Source organism: Lepidochelys olivacea (genome assembly GCF_965140295.1).
Source record: "Lepidochelys olivacea isolate rLepOli2 genome assembly, chromosome: 3".
Taxonomy (NCBI): Eukaryota; Metazoa; Chordata; order Testudines; family Cheloniidae; genus Lepidochelys; species Lepidochelys olivacea.
Window position 1 is genome coordinate 209,479,884 of NC_140413.1, and position 19,626 is coordinate 209,499,509.

Genomic DNA, 19,626 nt, shown 5'->3' on the forward strand with positions numbered 1-19,626 from the left:
TCATCCGTACAAAGGGCACAAAGGCACTGCCCCCCCTCGTGGGTGCAGAGAGATCCCCATGACCGGCACCAGCAGAGTCCTGCTCACACCAACTCCAGCCTCCTCGGAGCGTTGCATCCCCAGCCCAGGCGCAGAACAGACACGCAGGACCACGTGCACTGGTAACTCTCCATGAGCGTTGTTTCACTTTCCCCGCAACAGCCTTCTGGAGAGCCCTCGACAGCCCTGAGATCTGGACAAACGCCCCCCACCCCGGTGCAGCCTGGCAAATGCGAGAAGCAGAGAGGGACAAGCAGCAGCCATACAGGCCAGTCTAGCCAGCCACATAGCCTTACGGAGGCCTCACAGGCAAAGCCTGGGGCCTTCCCCTGAAGCGGCCGGATGGTGGAGCGTCCCATCAGCCGCCCAAGCAGAGCTGTTCAGACAGGAAGATGGAGAAGCGTTCCACGTCCTCGTCCGTTGCCACAGGGCCGGGGGCGCAGTCCAGCCAGCAACGCCAGGCGGTGCCTCAGCCAGTCTTCTTCACCACGTGGATGAAGTAGCAGGGGGTGTAGGCCTGGTCGGGCTGGTAGGGCTGGAAGTCACCCAGGACACTGTGCTGACACTGCCCATGGAAGGCGTTCTTCAGCAGCTCCGTGAAGGCCTCCAGGCAGTGAGGGTAGTAGGAGAGACGGAATTTGCTGGAACACAGGAGAGAGACCACAGTGAGGGGCTGGGGCAGGCGCCTGGGGTGGGGGGGCCTCTGGCCTTTGCCAACGTGACCCTGCCAGGAGCCTGCCGTGAGTGGGGGAGTCGGGCTGGCAGGGATGCAGCCAAGCCGCCCAGGGCTTGTGCTTCTCTTCAGCCTGCAGGAGTCCCCACCTGGGCAAAGCAGGACAGGCCCCTGCGGCGTGCGCCCTGTGCCCAGACACCTCGTGTGCATGTGGATTGGGGCCCACCCCTGCTCTCGCCACCAGTGACTGTGCTGGCCAGCACATACCTCAGTTCCGTGGCTTCCTCTGGCTCCTGGGCTGGGACCTGCAGGGTGTAGTCCAGGGTCACCATATGGGCTTTGTTGTTCACTAGCAGCACGGATGTGGTGATGTCCTTCGTCAGGTCACTCTGGGAGGGGCACAAGGCCAAGAGCTTCCTGTTACCTCCTCCCCTCCCATGAGTCAGCCCCCAGGCACAATGGGGGGAGTTGCCCCAGGTCTGCTGGGGTGGCATTTGCCTCCCCCTGCCTGCTCGTTCTGGGATGGAGCCTGCCCAATGCTCCAATCCCAACCCCCAACACAGCCTGCTCTCCTGGTGTGGTCTGCACAGCACCCAGTGATGCCTCTGGCCACGGCTACCACCGAGGGCACATAGGGGGCTGCTACACTCTCCTTCCTCTGCTCCGTCCTCACCTGTGACTCCAGTCGGTTCAGGCTCCCCCATTACCTCCCTAAGCCCTGTCCATCATTAGCCAGAGCTGCCCCCTCCTATCAGGCCAGCTGAGGATTCATGCCACCAGGGCATCAGAGCCCATGGCATGGCTGGGGGACTGCCAGAGCCAGGTCGTGTGGCCAGGGAGGACGTGTGGGGTGGCGGGAGGATTCTATCTCTCCATCACTGAGTGTCAGTCAGCTCTCTCCCTATCCCGCAATGGGACAAGACAAACAGAGCAGCTCCCTCCCCCCCCCCCAGTGACCTCCCCCTCCACCAGGGAGGCCTGAAGGGCAGTGACCTTGTAGTAGATGTTCTTGCCAGGGGGGGCGCAGCCCGTGGCCAGGATGTAGTCATAGTTGCGATGGTCGATGACCATGAGGCCGCCTGGTCGCACCATGCTCGCAATGTTCTTAAGGGCCAGTTTATGGTCACTCTGGTCACCTAGGCAAAGGGGTGGGATTCAGCTACCCCCGTCTGCAACACACCAGAGCCCATCCCCCACCCCAGCTGCCCACGGCATCTCGCTCTGTCCTACAGTGGCGCTGACAGAGAGCAGAGGACATGTAGGGGGCTCTGGGGCCCTGCGGGCCTCAGCTAAGCAATGCTTTACTGGCCACAGCCAGCTAGTCTGCCTCCCCAAGAGCCCCATTTCCTGGCTGGAGATAAGCAGGCCCTAGCATGGCCCACACTGGCCATCCAGGAACGCCCTAGCATTAGAGGGCCCCTGGAGCAGGTACAGCCAGAGGACCAGCCCAGTGCCCTCAGGGCAGGGAGAGGGGCTAGGGTAGGACAGGGCGGCTGGTGCGCACTGCACAGACAGCTCATACAGAGCCGCTGCAGCACAGTGTAAGTTAGAGCAGCCCCAGAATCCAGGACGCTCCTAGGTGGAGCCGAGCAACCTTCTCTTCTCTCCCTCATTCCTGCACCACACAGGGAGTTGGGACCTTGGTTGTATTCTGGACACGGACTGAGCATGGGCTGGGAGTTCGAATCCTGCTGCCATCCCAGCGTGGGCTGGAGCAAGTCTCAGCAACCCCCTGCAGCAGTAAATGGGACGGTGGGCCTGTCTCGCCTGGCAGCTGCCGAGGGCTGGTGCTTTGGAGATGAGAACCCTGCGTGCGCACCTGCCCCCGGCCCTCAGGGCTCTGGCTGCAGGGCTGGTCCCCGGAAGCAGACCCCGTTCACCAGGCTCACCTTTGAAATCGGGCAGATGCGCAAAGGAGTTTCCCAGGCAGATGACAGCATCAAACCCATCTCCAGGCTTCTGCAGGTCCTTGTCCAGGGTGAGCCAGTTGGCCTCCTCAATGACTGCACCACACGAGAGCTGGTTACACACACACACGCGCGTGCCTTGCCTTCCCTGGGCTAGGGGGCCTTCCCTCCTGCACACAGATCCCCACTCCTCCTGCCTCAGCACCCATTTCCACTGCATCCCAGAAAGCACTGCCGACCCCCAGCACGCACCACACAGAGTGGTGCTAACTGACCAGCTCGGCTCAGAGAGGCACTGCCATGGCCAAAGACAACAGCCGCAACACTCAGACACTCACTACCCTGGGGAGGTGGGACGGGGCATCATTCCCATTTCAAAGCCAGGCCCAGGGAAGCTAGCGCTGCACCATGCGAGGCGGGCGAACGGGGTGTGATATCCAAGTGTCTTCCTTAATGACTTCCAGGGAAGAGGGGCACAGAGCACGTTGTTACACTTGCTGATGACCCTATGCCAGGGAAACGTTCCAGTAGGTCTCTGAGAGACAGGGTACCATGAGGGGGGTCTGCCTTGGACATGCAGCTGACAGCACCTGGGGACTGGACGTTGATCCCCTGGGGCAGGGGAAGCCTGGCAGAGCCGGCAGTAGGCGTTTCAATGCCGGGATGAGCAGCAGCAGGAGTCCCGTGGATTCTGAGCTCCCCCTACAGAGGCATCATCACCCCCAGTGCCAGCAGGAAGCTGTTCTCCTGTTCAGCCCCAACCGCGCTCATTGCCAGCCAGAGACAAAGCAGGAAGGGTTCAGAGCCTGAGCGGCTCATTGCCAAGGGGAAATCAAAGGCGTACATGTTGCATCGGGCTAAAAGACAGGACCTGGGGCCTCCCCCCGCCAAGGCAATCCAGGGGCAGGCACACTGCTCCATGGCATGTGGCCAAGTGTGCGCCCCCGGGGCACTGTGCCTACCCCAATTGTCAAAGGCCTCTTCCTTCCGCCGGTTCCACCGCTCCTTCAGGGCGTACTTGAGCATCTTGTCACTGGCATCAACGCTGGTCACGCTGAACCCGTCCTCCACCAGCATGATGGAGTCCACCCTGCCGAGGGCAGGAAGAGTGTGACACACACCCGCAGGGCACATGAGCGGGGTGCCTGGGTGCGCGCCAGAGCTGGGGGCATCACACAGATGGCGTGAGACGGGGTATCCCATAAGGCTCCATGGGTGTAGAGGTTCCCCTCAGGCCCTGGGGGGTTGAAGAGGGGTCTCACATGCACCGGGGGGGGTCCCCTCGATCTCAGGGGTTCATACACACATGGGGTGGGGCTGTACAGGGGGGGTCACACACACAAGGCAGGGGTTTCCACTCACACACAGGATGGAGGCTGTATGGGGGGGGTCTCACACACACACATGGGGCAGTAGGGGTTCCTGCATGTGTGTGGGGAGGGGTTTTCCCACACATACCACAGGGATGTATGGGGGAGGGGCGCACACAGGGATGGGGCTGTATGGGGAATCTCACACACACAGGGTAGGGGGAGTTCCTACAAACACACAATGGAGGGAAGGGTGGGGGTGGGAGGGTCACACCTACAGGGTAGGGGAGGGTTCACACACACAGGTAGGGGGTCACACACATGGTGGGGCTATACAGCAATTTCACACACACATGTTGGGGGTTCCCCCTCTGTACGGGGCTCTCTCACAGAGGGGGATGGGCGGCTCCCACACACAGGGGCGGGGGGGTTAAGGATCTCACTCACAGGGGTGTCTCAGACACAGGGGGCTGTATGGGGATTGCACAGACTGGGGGGGGTCTCAGACACAGGGGGATCCGACAGACTGGGGGCTCTTCGGGGATGTGACACACACACAAACACACAGTGGGGCTGTATGGGGATTTCACAGACGGGGGGGTCTCAGACACGGGGGGGCTGTATGTGGTGTGACACACTCACACACAGTGGGGGCTGTACAGGGTGTCACACACACACGGAGAGCTGTACGGGGTGTGACACACACGGGGGGGCCCGTACGGGGTATCACACACGGGGGGGGCCGTACGGGGTGTCTCTCACACATGGGGGGGGCTGTACAGGGTGTCACACACATGGGGGGGGCCTGTACAGGGTGTCTCTCACACGGGGGGGGGCTGAACGGGGTGTCACACATGGGGGGGGCCTGCACAGGGTGTCTCTCACATGGGGGGGCTGAACGGGGTGTCTCTCACACACGGGGGGGCCTGCACAGGGTGTCTCTCACACACGGTGGGGGCCTGTACGGGGTGTCACACACACGGTGGGGGCCTGCACAGGGTGTCTCTCACACACAGGGGGGGCCGTACGGGGTGTCACACACACAGGGGGGGCTGTACCACACACGGGGGGGCCTGCACAGGGTGTCTCTCACACACAGGGGGGACTGTACGGGGTGTCACACACACAGGGGGGGCTGTACCACACACGGGGGGGCCTGCACAGGGTGTCTCTCACACACGGGGGACACGGGGTGTCACACACGGGGGGGCCGCACAGGGTGTCTCTCATACGGGGGGTGTCTCTCTCTCTCTCTCACACACACCCCCCTAGAGCGGGTGGGCGTTCCGGGCTCCCCGGCCCCCCGGCCCCGGCCCCGCTCCCCGGCCGCTCACCCGGTGCCGCAGGCCACGTCGAGCACGGCGCGGCAGCGGTGGCGGCGGAGCAGCGCCAGGAGCCAGCTGCGGTACTCGGCCGTGCGGCCCCGCGTGTCCCCGATGTAGAGCTGCCAGACGCGGGCCGCCCGCCCGTCCGCGTACTGGTCCGGCAGCCCCTCGGCCGCCACCCCCAGCGAGCGCGTCCGGTAGATGCTGTCCACCATGCCGCCGCCTGCCCGCGCTCTGCCGGGCCCCGCCGGCTCCCGCCCCGGGCCCCGGGGCCGCCCCGCCCCCGGCTCCCGCCCCCGGGCCGCCCCGGCCCCGCCCCCGGGCCCCGCCCCGGAGACCCCTGGCAGGGCGCGGGCTCGGGGGGGTATGAAGCCAGCAGCCTGCTCACGGCTCTCCGAGCACCGGGATTCCCTCCTCGGCTGGCTGGGCTCGTCTCCGTAGCGAAGGAGCCATGAAGGACCCAGAAAAGGGCAAGTTCTCACTCCCAGGACGCGGGCTGGAAATTTCCCGGGCCTGGGTTGTCACACGCAGCTGAGCCAAGCTGGGACTGGTGGCAGCTACCCGACGCTGCACGGGCAAGCGTGAGCCCCCGGGCCCCTCGCTGCCCAGTTCCTCCAGCTGTGTCCAGCTCAGTCCAGGCCCTCGCTGTCAGGGGCAGGGAGGGAGTGAAGACAAGTTAATTAACACTCTGCTAGGGAACGCAGGGGCACGATTTAGACCTGACAACAGCCAAGGGACCGGGAACAAGTGGAGGGGAATACACGGTGGGGGTGTGTGCTATACAGGGTGTCACACACACGGGGGGGGGAAGGAACTTTGTGTCCCTATTTGGGACTTTTCTCCCAAAATACCATTTCCCCTGGGAAGAGATTTCCATTTCTTGGCCCACTGTAGCAAGGTGTGAAGTACACAGGGATTACTCCCCTGAGATACAGATCATCAGGAGGAGGGCTGGTCAATTTTGCTTTTCCCTTTTAATTTGCCATTCTTTGTGTTTACAGCTTTCAGCCAACTCAGACTCACACTTCAGAGAGTCCCACTTCTGGAAACTTCTGTTTGCACATTATCTCCCAGTTGTCCAATTCACATTAGCGTTCTTCATTATGTTGTATGAGGGGAAGATTTAGCAAGTATCTCACACTGACCCTACAATCAATTCGCTAGATCAGTGTCAATTCGTACACCCCACAGGAAACTACGAGTCAGATTCCTATACACAATGCTACTGTCCACAGATCTAGAAAGAAGGGGTTTGACTCCAGAAACACAGAGGATTCTGGCATCTGACCACTGCACCTCTTCATCCCCATAATTCAGAGTAGGTGCCCCTTTCTGACCTGAAGTTCAGACCTTTGTTCTCTTGGCATCACAACTGTAGCTGCCTAATGTTTGAGATAAACATGGATTAAGGTTAAATTCCAGCTGGGAGGAGAGAGAAAGAGAAGGTGGGATGGGTTAATATACTTAGGAAACAGGACAAACAAACCGTTAACAGACTTGGAGTTTATTTAAAAAATAACTGCAAATAGCACACAAGAGTGAATTCAGGGTGAAACTATGTGACCATTAACCAGATTCACATAGGATCACAGGCCACTGTCTACACAAGACCATTGGCTATTGAGCCAACAGGGCCCTAGACATTTAAGATACAACTGCTCATCTAAAACCTAGCCCTCTGGGGAGGCAGGGGAAGAAAAATGAGAGGTTAATAAGAGCACCATAGGGAAGGGCTATCAGCTACTGCTCTGTCCCCACTGGCTGGGTTCTGTAATCCAGCCCAGCCCGGAGAGGACTAGGATGGTACCATCACCCTCTTTGGCTCAGCACCTCACTGTTCTCAACTGCAAACAGGGCCTGACTGTCCTGTGTCGGGTAGGACATAAAGCTTCTGCACCTTCCCTGCCCTGTGCATGCACCAGCTCACTGCCATGCCCACATATGGAAACCCTGCAGCCTCTCTGAGCTATCTCAATGCTGCCACCGTGTAACAGACGGATTTGGGTCTCTGTCAAAGGCAGGTTCCCTCTGTTCAGCACAGGGGTTTGTATTCCTTGGGGTTTGCTCTGAAGTCAGCTAGATGCTATCTCTGCATCGTTCCTGGGGCAGACCCAGTCTGCTGCAGTGCTCTTGATAAGGAGTCTTAAGATTCCTGTTCATTTGAGAAACTCTCCCATGCTCCTATTCCAGACCTCTGCATGCAATCTCTGGACATCTCAATGGTTGCAGTCACTCTGGCTTGGACCTGGGCTTTGTCTCCCCCTCAGTCATTGGGTCATTGAGCTGCACCTGGCAAGGGCCTGCCCTATTGCGCCACACTCATTGGCACAAACCCATACAGAAAGGCTTCAGCTGCAATTACGTAAACAACTATGTGGACTCAGGAACAACAGCAGCAGAGCAGAACTGGTCGATCACCCCTGCTAAGCAGCAGGCAGGGAAGAACACTAGACTTCTGCTGTATCTTGGCCAAAGCAGCAAACACTCCTTCCAGTGCAAAGCACTAGGGGAATCAAACACAATGTGCAAACAAACACCAGGAGCCTCACCTTGGGCTCAGCAACCTCACCTGGAACTGGGCTCAAGGCCAGACAAGTACCTAGAACACAGGGGTGAAAGGCTTGGGTCAGAAACAAAGCAATAAGCCAGTATCTGTGGAAGAGCTGGAGTCTCTTGTTAGGATGTTCCAGCAGCAGCTTTACTGGAGGGCTGTATCTACTGAAGGCCCACAGAGCATTTTCTTCTGATCTCTCTGCTTCTCACTGCGTGGGTGCTGCACTTCACTGTCTTACACTGCCACGGAGTGGGAGAAGAGCTGGGAAATGTAGAGGCAAGGGTTGCTTTGCCGCATCTCACTGCTGTGTACATGCCAGGGTCTGTATGGCATACCCAGCCCTTCTCGCTGTGCTGGAGGAATGGTGCTGGTGATCTGGGAGGTGCTCCTGTCTCCAAGGAGCTGTTTACACTCAGGACAGATTCCACAGGGGTTAGGAGCCCTCATGTTGACAGCCCGCTGGTGTTTTTAACACTGTCACATAATGCCCTGTCTAAGCCTGCTCAGAAAGTCTAATCAAGGCCACTGGCCGCCTTGGGCCCATCTCCAGGAGGGCTCTAGCCTCTGCTAGCACTCCCAGAGCTGAAGTCGGTGCTGGAAGCGTCTAGTGTAGGCCTGGTAGGGGCAGCATTAACAGGCGTAGCAGCTGTCCCAGTAGGTGAAAGGCAGAGGTTCTGCCATTGCAGAGCTCATTACTACCTGTAAAGGAGGACTGTATGGGGAAGAGAGAAGGACAAAGGTGATCAGAGGATAACCTTCCAGAAGAGCAAGGGCTGGAGGCCATGAGGCTCTTAGCTGCTTCAGGCCAGTTTCGCTAACTGGAATGCCAAAAATGCCAAGTCCCTTGCTTGCGGTAACAAAGATTCCAACGTATAGTTGCGGCAACTCCAGCAGTTACAATAGAACAAAACTGAAAGGACAAAAACTTGTCACGCCAGATAGTCTTATTCATTCCTCTCCGTCACCCATGCCCAGTCGTACCGACCCACCCCCCTCCCACTGAAGTCACTCTATTGCATTACTCCACAGCAGGAAGTGGTGTAAAACTGCCTTGCTTAAAAATAATTCTAAGCTTCCTTCCAATTGTGCCTCTTGTGCTGCGTCTAAATGGCAGGGCCAACCCCCTACATTCAGAACCCAGGGTCTAGCCCCCAACAGCCCCACAAGAATTTATTTATTTATTTTTTTAAACCACACATTTGGGGTTCTCTCTGACTTCTGAGCCTTTTAGGTAACACTCTGGTGACACTTTCAAGCTGTCCCCTGTAGCCAAGAGGGCTAGAAACAGCTTCATTCTAAAGCTGAGATTCTCACATAATCCCATGACGCCACGAGCGGAGGTTGTAAAAAAAATACCACACACAACACACACACACACACACACAAATACCAGGAGACCTGTGATAAAGTGGCAAGAGTTGGAATTGCTGGTGCCTGGAGTATGGTGACCTGCCTGGGGAACCAACAGTTGCTCACTAGCCTGAAAAGCAACGTAAGACCGATGAGTCTCTCACTACCTAGGAATATTCCATGACACATGACGGAGCTGGTGAGACGAAAGAGCACTCAGGAACATACCTAATTCTAGCAGAGCAGCCACCTCAGTGCACTGACATCTGACTCACTGAGCTGCAGTGCCGAGATCACAGGTCAGCCCGGCTGGACTGGACCAGACCTAACCCCACTCCCAGGCTGGGGTCCCCACATGCTTTGATGAGTGTTAGAGCTGATGGGAGGCTCTTGGGCACGTGCAAGAGGAACAAAGACTGCATTCAGAGTTATCCGGGTGTCACTGCAGGCCGTAGTGGGTCTTGCTCCCGCACCCCACAGGGAGAGTGTTAATATCTACTGGCACTTTAAGAGAAACCACCAACAGGTAGCAAAGAACTGCATAAAATACAAGTGATCCTCTCCTTGCAAAGCAAGGAGCTGCTGTCCACAGTGCAGCAGGGAGAGTGAAAGCTAGTACAGAGAGCACACGCTAGACCAAATGAAACAGGACATTAGCAGAGGGGGGAAGGGTCCTCTCTGCAGCAACAGCAGGAGCCACAGGCTTCCAGGAAGCTGGAGTGGCTGCTCCTGAGTGGAATGGTATTACGGGAGAGGAGTGGACAGCACACTTGCAGAGCAGGAGGATAACTCATTGTGGGACCCCAGCACGCTCAGTGGGAAACCCACCAGGCTGGCCACGCAGAAGCCACTCTCCTTCCAAGCCACTGCCAAGTTCCCTGCCCCAAGGGCAGCTGTAGGCAAAAGCCAGAGGCTCCTCTGTGAGCAAACCAGCCTCCTTTCTCCCACTTCCATACCACGCTGGGCAAGAGGCAGCAGGTCTCTCCCACTGAAGGCAGGATCTGTATTGTCTAGGGAGCACTAAGGGGAGTTTAACAAGCTCCATGTACTCAGGAGGCATCTCCTGTCCAGCCCAGCTGCCCTGCATGTGCAGGGGTCTCTGCCAGCTGCTGTGATCCACGTGGTACCACTGCTCATGGTAATGCTGACTAGCTACGGCGTGACTGGCCGAGATCTCCACCCAGCAGGAACAGGCTGCTGCCCTTGGAGCAATAAGTTGGAAGAGTTCTCATTTATTTCCCTTCAGTAAATAAGGGGTCACCATCTTGTGAGGCAACTGGCTGTTGCAATGCCCAGAGCGCATCCAATATCCCACCTGTCCAGAGCGTCCGCTGTCCCTACCATGGGCTGCAAATTGGCATGCGGAGTCCGAGAGACTATAGCTCGTCAGCTGGGCTGTGCGCAAGGGGAGCCTTTGGCTGGATATCCCCCTCCTCCTCAGGGCTCCTTTCAGCACTTGGGGCCAGGTGGCTTTTTGCTTCCTCGACCTTCTCCTTGTTTTTCTTTTTCTTCTCTGCTGCCTTCTTGTTCTTGCCACCCTTTTTCTTTGTCTTATTCTCCCCTGTGGTTGCTACATCTCCCTTCTTGCTGGCCCACTGCTCTGCCAGGCAGCCTGCAGGTATGACATCATGGAGAAAAGGGAGCAGTGAGGCGGTCAGGTTTCCTCTCCCCACCCCACGCCCCCTTCCTGCTCACACAGAGACGGCATTTCAATGCTCCTCTGCTGCCCCCATCACTCTGGCACTGGAGCACGTGTGCTGCCTCAGCAAATACAAGGGGGCATTGGCCTCCAAGCAGAGGTCAAACTCACTTGTGTCTTTCCCTTTCAGCACATGGTTCGCACAGAGAAACTGAGCCAGGTCCTCCTTCTGGTGATGCCTGTACCAGTCCTCGATCACGTCTTCGAATTCCTCCACCAGCACATCACACTAGTGCAGAGAGAAAGCACAGTCCAGCACCAGGAGACCTTCCCTACTAACCCCACTCCCAGGGCCCCTTCCAACATGAGGAGCAAGCGCAGCTCCAGGACGAGCTTGCCAAAGAGGGGCAGCTCATACTCTGCAGTGAACTCTTGGAGTACGATACCCACACCCAGCCTGAGCCAGTCTTCCCAGATCTCCCCCACTCTGCATCCCAGGCCTCCCAGCCATTACTGCCCTCCACACTAGTGCCCCCAGAGACATTGTGCTACCGCACGGGCAGTACCTGCTTCTTGAGGTCAGCCACTTCAGCAGAGGTCTCGTTCCACAGCTCATAGGGGATGTCCATCACCACTTTCACCCCCTTGTGCACCAGGTTGTGCAGGGTTTCAAACGTCTCCGACATTCCCTAAGGAGACACAGTAATGTGAGTGACCCCACCTTCGGGAAGAGGCAGAATCCCAGTTCCACACGCACAACGCTTGTACTCAGGGAGAGAGGGGAACTCTCATACAGCTCCCCTACATGGGAGCCAGCTCAGAGCCCTGCAGAAGAGGGGGTGCAGCACCAGGAGTCATGGCACCAGGGCAGCATGAAGGGAGAAGCCTCAGGGGCAAGTGGCTGAGCAGCCTGCTCACTTCTCAGGAGGGTGCGAAAGCCTGGCCTTATCTGCTGCCCCCCGCACATCCCTCTCTATGGCATCCAGCAGCTCCAGCTGGACTGGGACCCCAACACGCTTGTTGCTTGACAGACAGTCCCGGCCATGAAGAACATGCCACCAAAGATGACCAGCCTGAGGAGGAGGTGGGCAGGGGGAAGGCTATGATACTTGTTCAAAGTTTGTGCTTCCATGACTGAATGAACATGGACTTTCCTCATCTGCCCCCGAGGCGCCGAACACGGTGGCGGATTCCTTGTCAGCGTCCTGGTGCGAGTGGTTCTAGATGCAGGACTTGAAGGAGGAGAGGACAGTGGCTGTCTGGTTCAGTTTGGGGAGGGCATTCTATGCATGAGGAGCAGACAAGCCAGAGGAAGAGGCCGCATCCCTGGTGAAGTGGAGGTGGGAGGGCCTAAAGGGTCAAGCAGCTTGCTCTTGATGTGGAGTCAGGGGAGGGACTCATAGAAGGGTGACAGTGTGAGTGATGGCCAGGGAAGATGGTCCAAGCAGCCCTGTTTCAAATGGCTGGTGCAATGTGAGTAGCAAGGAGGATGCAGTCCATGGCAGCCCATGATGAGGCTTGGCTGTCCGAATAGGCAGAAAAGGCTGGATTCCAGCAGCGTTCCAGAGGAAGCAGTAGCAGGACTCAGATGTGGCCTGGATGTGAGCGGAGAGGGAGAGGGGAACGCTAAAGGGACAGGCCTGACTGTAAACGCCTAAAGTCACAGTGGGGATTGACTCTAGGGCATAGCAGTACCACAGTCCTTTGGAAAGGGAAGCCTTGCTTTCCCATTGCTAAAGCCCCAGCTCATTCTCTGGACTGATATAGTCTCTACAGAACCCTGCCTCTTCCATCACAGGCATGATCCCTGGGCCCAGCCCTGAGACTGCACAAAGTGTCTTTGTGAAAGGCAAACTCAACCAAACCCAAAGGGTTCTCTGGGACGCTCTGCCCCCTTGTGCACAGACCTTCCAAGAGTCATGGTTTCACAGCTTTCCCTGCCACACTGATAGCAGATCACACTGTTTCCCTTGAAACCGTGGCAGGTGCAAAGCCACAACGCAAACAGACAAGGGGCAGTCAAGAGGATGGGACTATCCTTAGCTTTAACATTACTGGAGCAGCACGTTTACCTGGGCAGTTAGCGATCTCGACCTACACTTTTAAAATGGAATTGTTAATCTGTACCTGATCCCAAACCAGAGGCGGAAGAAGCCACTCAGTACATACCCATTACACTAGGAGGCTTCCTGAGCACCTCCCCACTCCACCCATGAGAACAGGTCTGCTACACCTCCCCACCAGGATTCTGGGTTGCATGCAACCCACCAGCAAGGCCATGGAGAGAAGGTTACACTAACAAGTTGAAGGAGGGAGAGAGGCTACTTCTATACCTGGGAAGTCTGTTTTGCAGATGCAGACCAAGGACGCAAACATGGATGCTCTTGGCAAGGCAAGGCCTAGGGGCATCTGACTAAAGCTCCAGTGAAAGGGAACAAGCAACAGTACAAACCTTTGCAAACCTGTTACTGCCAGTTCTTTCTTTGTGCAGGTTATAGTCCAACAGCCTCTTGCAGATGGTCTCTGTCACCTCGATCAATCGGATATCCCTGCCCAGAGGAGAAGCTGGTGAAACGGGGAAGGATTTAGTACCGCTCCCTGAGAAAGGCTACAGTCCATTAACAGGGCTAGAAAAATTCTAGTTCGAGGACTAAGCCCACTGGCTAGAGATGGGAACAAGATGAAGGGGCTGGGGCAATGGCTAGTCTCTGCAGCTGCTGGGATTTCCACCAGCTTGCTGACCCTGGGCCAGCTTAGAGGCCCCACCTTTCAGAAGGTATCAGCCTCTTGAGGATAGGTGTCTAATCAACTGGAACTCCACTGCCTGCCTCCCTCCAAGTGCCAGAAGGGAAAAGATGCCGCCTCTTACCTCCACAGCCCCTGGCTACTGTAAAGGGGTGGGGGCTCCACCCCTGAGCTCCCCCTACCTCCACCTGGCTATTGAAAGAGGGATGGGCTCCTCCATCACGGCTTCCTGGCAACTGCAAGGGGTCTACACTACTTCACTCCTCTCCCCGAGACTCCTGGCTACTGCAAGGGAGGTGCGGGGAGAAGGTGTGTCTGCTGCATAACCCCCATCACAGTCTTCACTTTCTGGTCCGTATCCCATGTTGCTAGCGCCAGCCTCTACTCCTGCCCAGAGCTTTGCCAAGCAGCAGCAGAACGGAACTAACATTAGAAGGGGCATTTTTGCCGTCAAAGGTCTGAATAGTAGCTGTGAAACCACCAGTGTCTCATCCAGTGCACGGGAAAGCTCTGAGCAACAGGCTGGAGCTGCCTGCTGTAGACTCAAGCAATTCATGTTTGGCAGATCATCTTTGCAATCTTGAGGGCTCAAACTTAACGTACATCCCTAATCTTATACTCTAGGTACCAGACACAAATTAAAGGGCCCCATCAACTTACAATATCTCACTGGTGCCTGAAGTTGTTTACCCACTATTGTTATTTGTAAAACCTGTAACCAGTGCTAATGAAAACTGTTTCCTTTGTGTGCAGCACACACCATGTGTACACAGCAGCCTTACTGTTTCACCATAGCCAGTTTCTTCTCTTTGTGTCTGTATTTCCTCATAATGGCCAGGGAGAAAAACATTTAAAGAGAAGAGTGCAGTTGTAAAACCATCAGAAGTAGGCAAGGGGGATTCAGGGTCTGTCTGTACTGCAGCTGGAAATGTAATGTCAAGCTCAATAGCTCTGATTGAGCTAGCATAGTAAAAATAGAAGTGTAGCCATGATGGCAGCGGCAGGCTACCTAGGGTCTCGGACAGGATCATCTTTGGGGCAGCTGTTTTTAGCACGCTAGCTTGATCAGAGTTAGCTCCAATGCAGACATACTTCAGGGGCAGGTAATGTCCCTGGAGTTCTTAAAGTGACTAGATTGAGCTAACTGTGTCTTGAAAAACAATTACATTCAATTAAAAAATGAATACCTTCCCACACTAATTGAACTGCCTCCTCCAACAGGAATATAAGCTGCCAAGTGATCCTGAAGCAATGACTGCCCACATTGGACAAACCCGGTCCATTTATCAGCATCCCCACCCCCTCCGAGACAGGTGGGTTTTGCAGCATGACTGGAAGTTCACAAAGCCAGGCTGTGGGGAAGCTATTTCCAAAGTCAACAGGCCCTCAGAGAGCATCCTTTGAAGAGCCTCTTCCCCATTTACACTTCAGGGGTTCCATGTCTGCTGATTGTGGCACAACAAGGTCACAGAGGGTGAGACAGGTGGCCCACGTCATTCAGGGCTCTGTAGGTTAGAGTCACTACTTTGAACCACACCCAGAAACATACTGCCAGCCAGTACAGATCCCTGAGCAGCAGCGTAGTGGGTTCCCTGTGCACAACACCTAAGAAGCAGGCGGATATCTTGTTTAAGCCTCAACTCAAACTGTCTCTGTGCACAGCCCCAAGAGGAGCTAACTGCCTTGACAAAAATTGAGATTAACAGCAATGATGACTGGCACTGCCCTACCTCTGACAGAGGAGGGTCCATGAAAGGCTCTCTTTCCTTCTCAACTGTGAGGGCTAGAAAAACTTGAAAACGTGAACTGAATGTAACTGGTGCAGTGAGGTTTGCCCAAGTGGGCAGAGTCTGAAGCAGGTCTAAGGGAGCACACCACTGATCTCACGGTGACATGTTAACTCTGGAGTTGAATGACAATTATTTAAATTCCAACTTAGGCTACTACTTCATCCTTGACTACAATAGCAAAAAAATCCAGCTCATATGGTTATCCTACAATCCCAGGTGCCCAAAGCCACAATTGCCCCCTCCTCAGCTTACAGAAACCCCACTTTTGTATGACAATTTCTACAATGCAGATATCTGAGGCGCACTGACAACTGAGCGTGTTGGGAGAGCACAAGATAAATGGAATTTAGCAGCAGTGACCCAAGCTCATTGGACTGATACATGAATTAATTAAAAACCTACTTTCAAAATGTAAATGAAGCTGCCACAGAATTGTCAGAGTGCTGGAGAAAGCTAGAAGCAGAATCTCTGTACAGCTTGCTGCAGGTGACAGAGGTCCCGAGTTAGGACTGGGCAGCACAGCTACGCTCAAACCACCCCCCGTGACTTCGCTTTGGATCTGCAATTCTTGGTAACTAGTGGAGCGGTACCACTGCATCAAACCCTGCTAGGGACTCAACATCTATCATATCTTGCCAACACGAATAACTCTGGAGAAGGGATAAGCAACCTTTGCCCCCAAGTGTGGTAGGTGGCCAGGTCACCCCCTGCTTGTGAGTGCTCTTTGTGGAGATATTTATTAATCCAGAGGAGCAGCAAAGAGGGCCACTGAGCGGATGTCACTGATTGATTCACTTACGATTGCGTGTACTTGATTCCAGACCCCTTTCCGCCCAAAAAGCCATACTGTGTGTCAATCACCTCCTTTGTCTTCCCGGTTTCCTCAAAGGCAGATTTCAGTTCTACTGCCACATACTTGCACACTGGAGAAGAGAAGCAGGTTAGTGGGTGCACTGAACTGTACTGCCCTCCTAAGGGTCTTGCCTGCTTTAGGTATTAATAGGCCATTTCCAGCAAGCAGGGCTATTTTAAAAGCAGATGCTTGGAGTTAAGTATGACTAACTAAAGGGTCCTGGTGGAGCTTGTTTTCAGGGAACACACGCTATAATTATTTAATAGACAAGAAAACACACAAAACCAGACACCCCAGCTACTGTATTTGGGAGAAGGAGTTTTTATTCCAGAGTTTTTTGGTTGAGAAATTAGTGAACTATTGTGCAACTACTAACCAAGAGACACTCAAGTCAGTGGGGGCACCAGAACTGCTGCATCACCCAGAGCAAGCAGTTCACCCATCTCTAGATATTTCACACCACATCCTCCACTGCTTCCCCCATCACCATACATACTTTGGCCTGCTTCTCCCCCGCACGCTTACCCCCCAGAATCTATTATTCCTATTTGTCCCTCTCCTCAATCACCAGCAGAGGCATGGGATTTTTTCAATAGTTAGGTCTCTCCTTTACTTTCTTGCTTAAATGCCTTGCATGGTAGAACACCCCCCCCCCCCCAAACATCTGACAATGTGAGCCATGACCACTGGAACAAGAAGTAGCAGTTCCCTTTTCTCACTGGGCCTTCTCCCCACCCACCACAGGAAACGTGCCTCTATGAACCACAGTGAGAGAAACTTGGAGAAAGCACCAGAAGCCACAACTGTCAGCATGGAAACTGCTGTCCTCCTTTCCTCCAGGGCTGCCTGGGATACCATGGACCCCTTCACCCTATCAGATTGCTTGTCCTGCCTCTACAGCATCTACATGGGTCCATTATCCGTGCTCTGCTACCTCCTATCACTCGCCCTGCCTCCCCCAGCCCCACCCTTAGCCTCCTCCTGAGCACCCCACCCCTCAGCCCCCTGACCTCCCCCAGATCCCTCAGCACCCCCTCCCAGATCCCTCAGTGTCCCCAACTTCTCCCACCCTCCTTCCCTGACCTCCCCCAGATCCCTCAACCTCCTCCACCCCCCAGATGCCCAGACTTCCCCATCCCCACCGTCAGCACCCCGACCTCCCCCAGACCCTTCGGTCCCACTCAACACCCCATCCCTCCGTGCCCCCGACTTCCCCCAGACCCTTCAGTACCCCACTCTCCTCCTCCCCCTCAACCCCCTCCTAGACCCCTCAGTGCCCGTGACTTCCCCCATCCTCAGCCCCCCTGACCTCCCCCAGTCCCCCCAGTGCCCCTCAGCCCCCCCCACCCTCCTCCCCCTCAGCACCACACCCCTAAGCCCCCTCCCAGATCCCTCCGTGCCCCCGACTTCCCCCACCCTCAGCCCCCTGACCTCCCCCAGAGCCCTCAGTACCTCACTCTCCTCCTCCCCCTCAACACCCTCCCAGACCCCTCAGTGCCCCCGACCTCCCCCAGACCCCCCGACTTCCCCCACCCTCAGCCCCCTGACCTCCCCAGACCCCCCCGACTTCCCCCACCCTCAGCCCCCTGACCTCCCCCAGACCCCTCAGTGCCCCACTCTCCTCCTCACCCCCTCCCAGACCCCTCAGTGCCCCCGACCTCCCCCAGACCCCCCGACTTCCCCCACCCTCAGCCCCCTGACCTCCCCAGACCCCCCCGACTTCCCCCACCCTCAGCCCCCTGACCCCCTCCCAGACCCCTCAGTGCCCCACTCTCCTCCTCACCCCCTCCCAGACCCCTCAGTGCCCCAGACCCCCCCGACTTCCCCCACCCTCAGCCCCCTGACCTCCCCCAGACCCCCCGACTTCCCGCACCTCCGCCGTCAGCGCCCCCGACCTCCTCCCACCCACCCCCCGCCAGTCTCTCACCCTCGCACTTGCTGGGCAGCCGGACCCACTCGGTGTCGTCGGCGGCGGCCCCGGCGGCCGGGGCCGGGCTCAGCAGCAGCGGGAGCAGCAGCAGCAGCAGCAGGCAGGCGGCGGGGCCCGGCTCGGCCATGGCGGCGGGGCGGGGGGGGCAGCCGCGCTGCGGGAGCCCCACGAGGGACGCGCGCGCGCTTTGGACAGGCGGCCCCGCCACACTCACTTCCGCGAACGTTCCTTTCTCCCCCCCCCCCCCGCATAGCGTCACTATAACGACAGCAGCGCGCCCAATCACAGCGCCGAGCGTGTCAAAGTCCGGCCAATGGCCAGGCGAGGAGCGACCAGCCCGGGTTCGGCCAGCCAATGGGGGAGGCAGGAAGCTCCGCTGCCAGCTCAACCAATGAGGAGGCTTCTAACTGCTTCGGCGTCTCTGTCTCCAGGAGCGGCGGGAGTCAGAGCGTCGCGGTCTCCTCAGAGCTGCGGACCGGGGTCCGCGCCGGGGCGGGGCGGGGCGACTTCCGGGCGGGGGCGGGCTCCGGGCCGGTGAGGGGGGGGCTCCAGGGTGCCCCTCCCCCGCTCTCCCGAAATGGCGTCTCGGGCTGTGTACCCCCAGCTCCAGTCAGGGGGTGGAGGAGGAGGAAACCCCTGTAATGGCGGGCAGCGCGTTTCACTGAGCCCGCTCGGGCAGCTTTAGTCGCCCACGAAGCGGGCTGTAGCCCACGAAAGCTGATGCTCAAATAAAAGTGTTCGTCTCCGAGGTGCCGCGAGGCCTCCTGTTCTGTTTTCTTTACTCTCCTGCCCGCTGAACCGGCAGCCGCCCTGGCACGCAGGTCCTTCCTGCCTGGGTAGCGCCAGGCACGCCGCCTTGGCCTCCTCACCCGCTGGGGCCGCCCTCGGGGGGCCGAGGCCGGGGTGTGAGGCTCCCGGTTCCGAGAGAAAACGTGGCTCGCTGGCCCACGCCTGGGACACCAGCAAAACGGGCAACACGCCGGCACCAGCCCCGCGCCACCGCAGTTTCAGCTGATTCCCCGACGGCTGTTGGCTGTGCCCACGCAGGCCAGGCGTGAGGTACAAGTGCAGCCTGGGAAGCAAGAGCAGGGCACAGAAAGGGCGTCAAAAAATGCAAGTTTGATGAAAGCTACGTTGACCTTGGATTTACGTGGACTGGGGCCGCTGGATATCCTCAGCCACAGCGTGTCCTGTGCGGTGCAAACAGCACTCTTAAACCGTCCCTTCTTCGCCAGCATCTAGAGACTAAACACAATCAATTTAAAGACAAACCAGCTCAGTTTTTCAATCGCAAACTGGAAGCGCTAAAAAGCAATAAAATCCTGCCATCGAATTCTTGCGTGGAAAATGTGAATGCACTTCGAGCTTCACACTTCATGAGTTACAGAGTGGCTAAAACTGGAGAACCACACGCTATTACAGAAGATTTCCTTATACCTGCTGTGAAGGCCGTGGGGAAGTGCATGCTCAGTGAAAAAGCAGGAAAAAAAAGCTTGATTCCATACCCCTCT

General features: G+C 56.9%; 2 protein-coding genes across 2 annotated transcripts; both read right to left on the reverse strand.

The window, feature by feature from the left end:
- Positions 1-156: 156 nt before the first annotated feature.
- GNMT (glycine N-methyltransferase) lies at positions 157-5,501 on the reverse strand. Its single transcript, XM_084622290.1, has 6 exons — positions 5,264-5,501; positions 3,582-3,709; positions 2,602-2,715; positions 1,706-1,848; positions 980-1,101; positions 157-680 (listed from the first exon to the last, which is right to left on the reverse strand). The coding sequence occupies exons 1-6, from the start codon at positions 5,467-5,469 to the stop codon at positions 509-511; spliced, it is 885 nt and encodes a 294-aa protein (XP_084478416.1). The 5' UTR covers positions 5,470-5,501; the 3' UTR covers positions 157-508.
- Positions 5,502-6,742: 1,241 nt separating this feature from the next.
- On the reverse strand, positions 6,743-18,347 carry CNPY3 (canopy FGF signaling regulator 3). Its single transcript, XM_084622292.1, has 6 exons — positions 18,113-18,347; positions 16,132-16,255; positions 13,250-13,346; positions 11,364-11,486; positions 10,969-11,086; positions 6,743-10,770 (listed from the first exon to the last, which is right to left on the reverse strand). Exons 1-6 carry the CDS (start codon positions 18,240-18,242, stop codon positions 10,535-10,537), a joined length of 828 nt encoding a protein of 275 aa, XP_084478418.1. The 5' UTR covers positions 18,243-18,347; the 3' UTR covers positions 6,743-10,534.
- Positions 18,348-19,626: the final 1,279 nt, after the last annotated feature.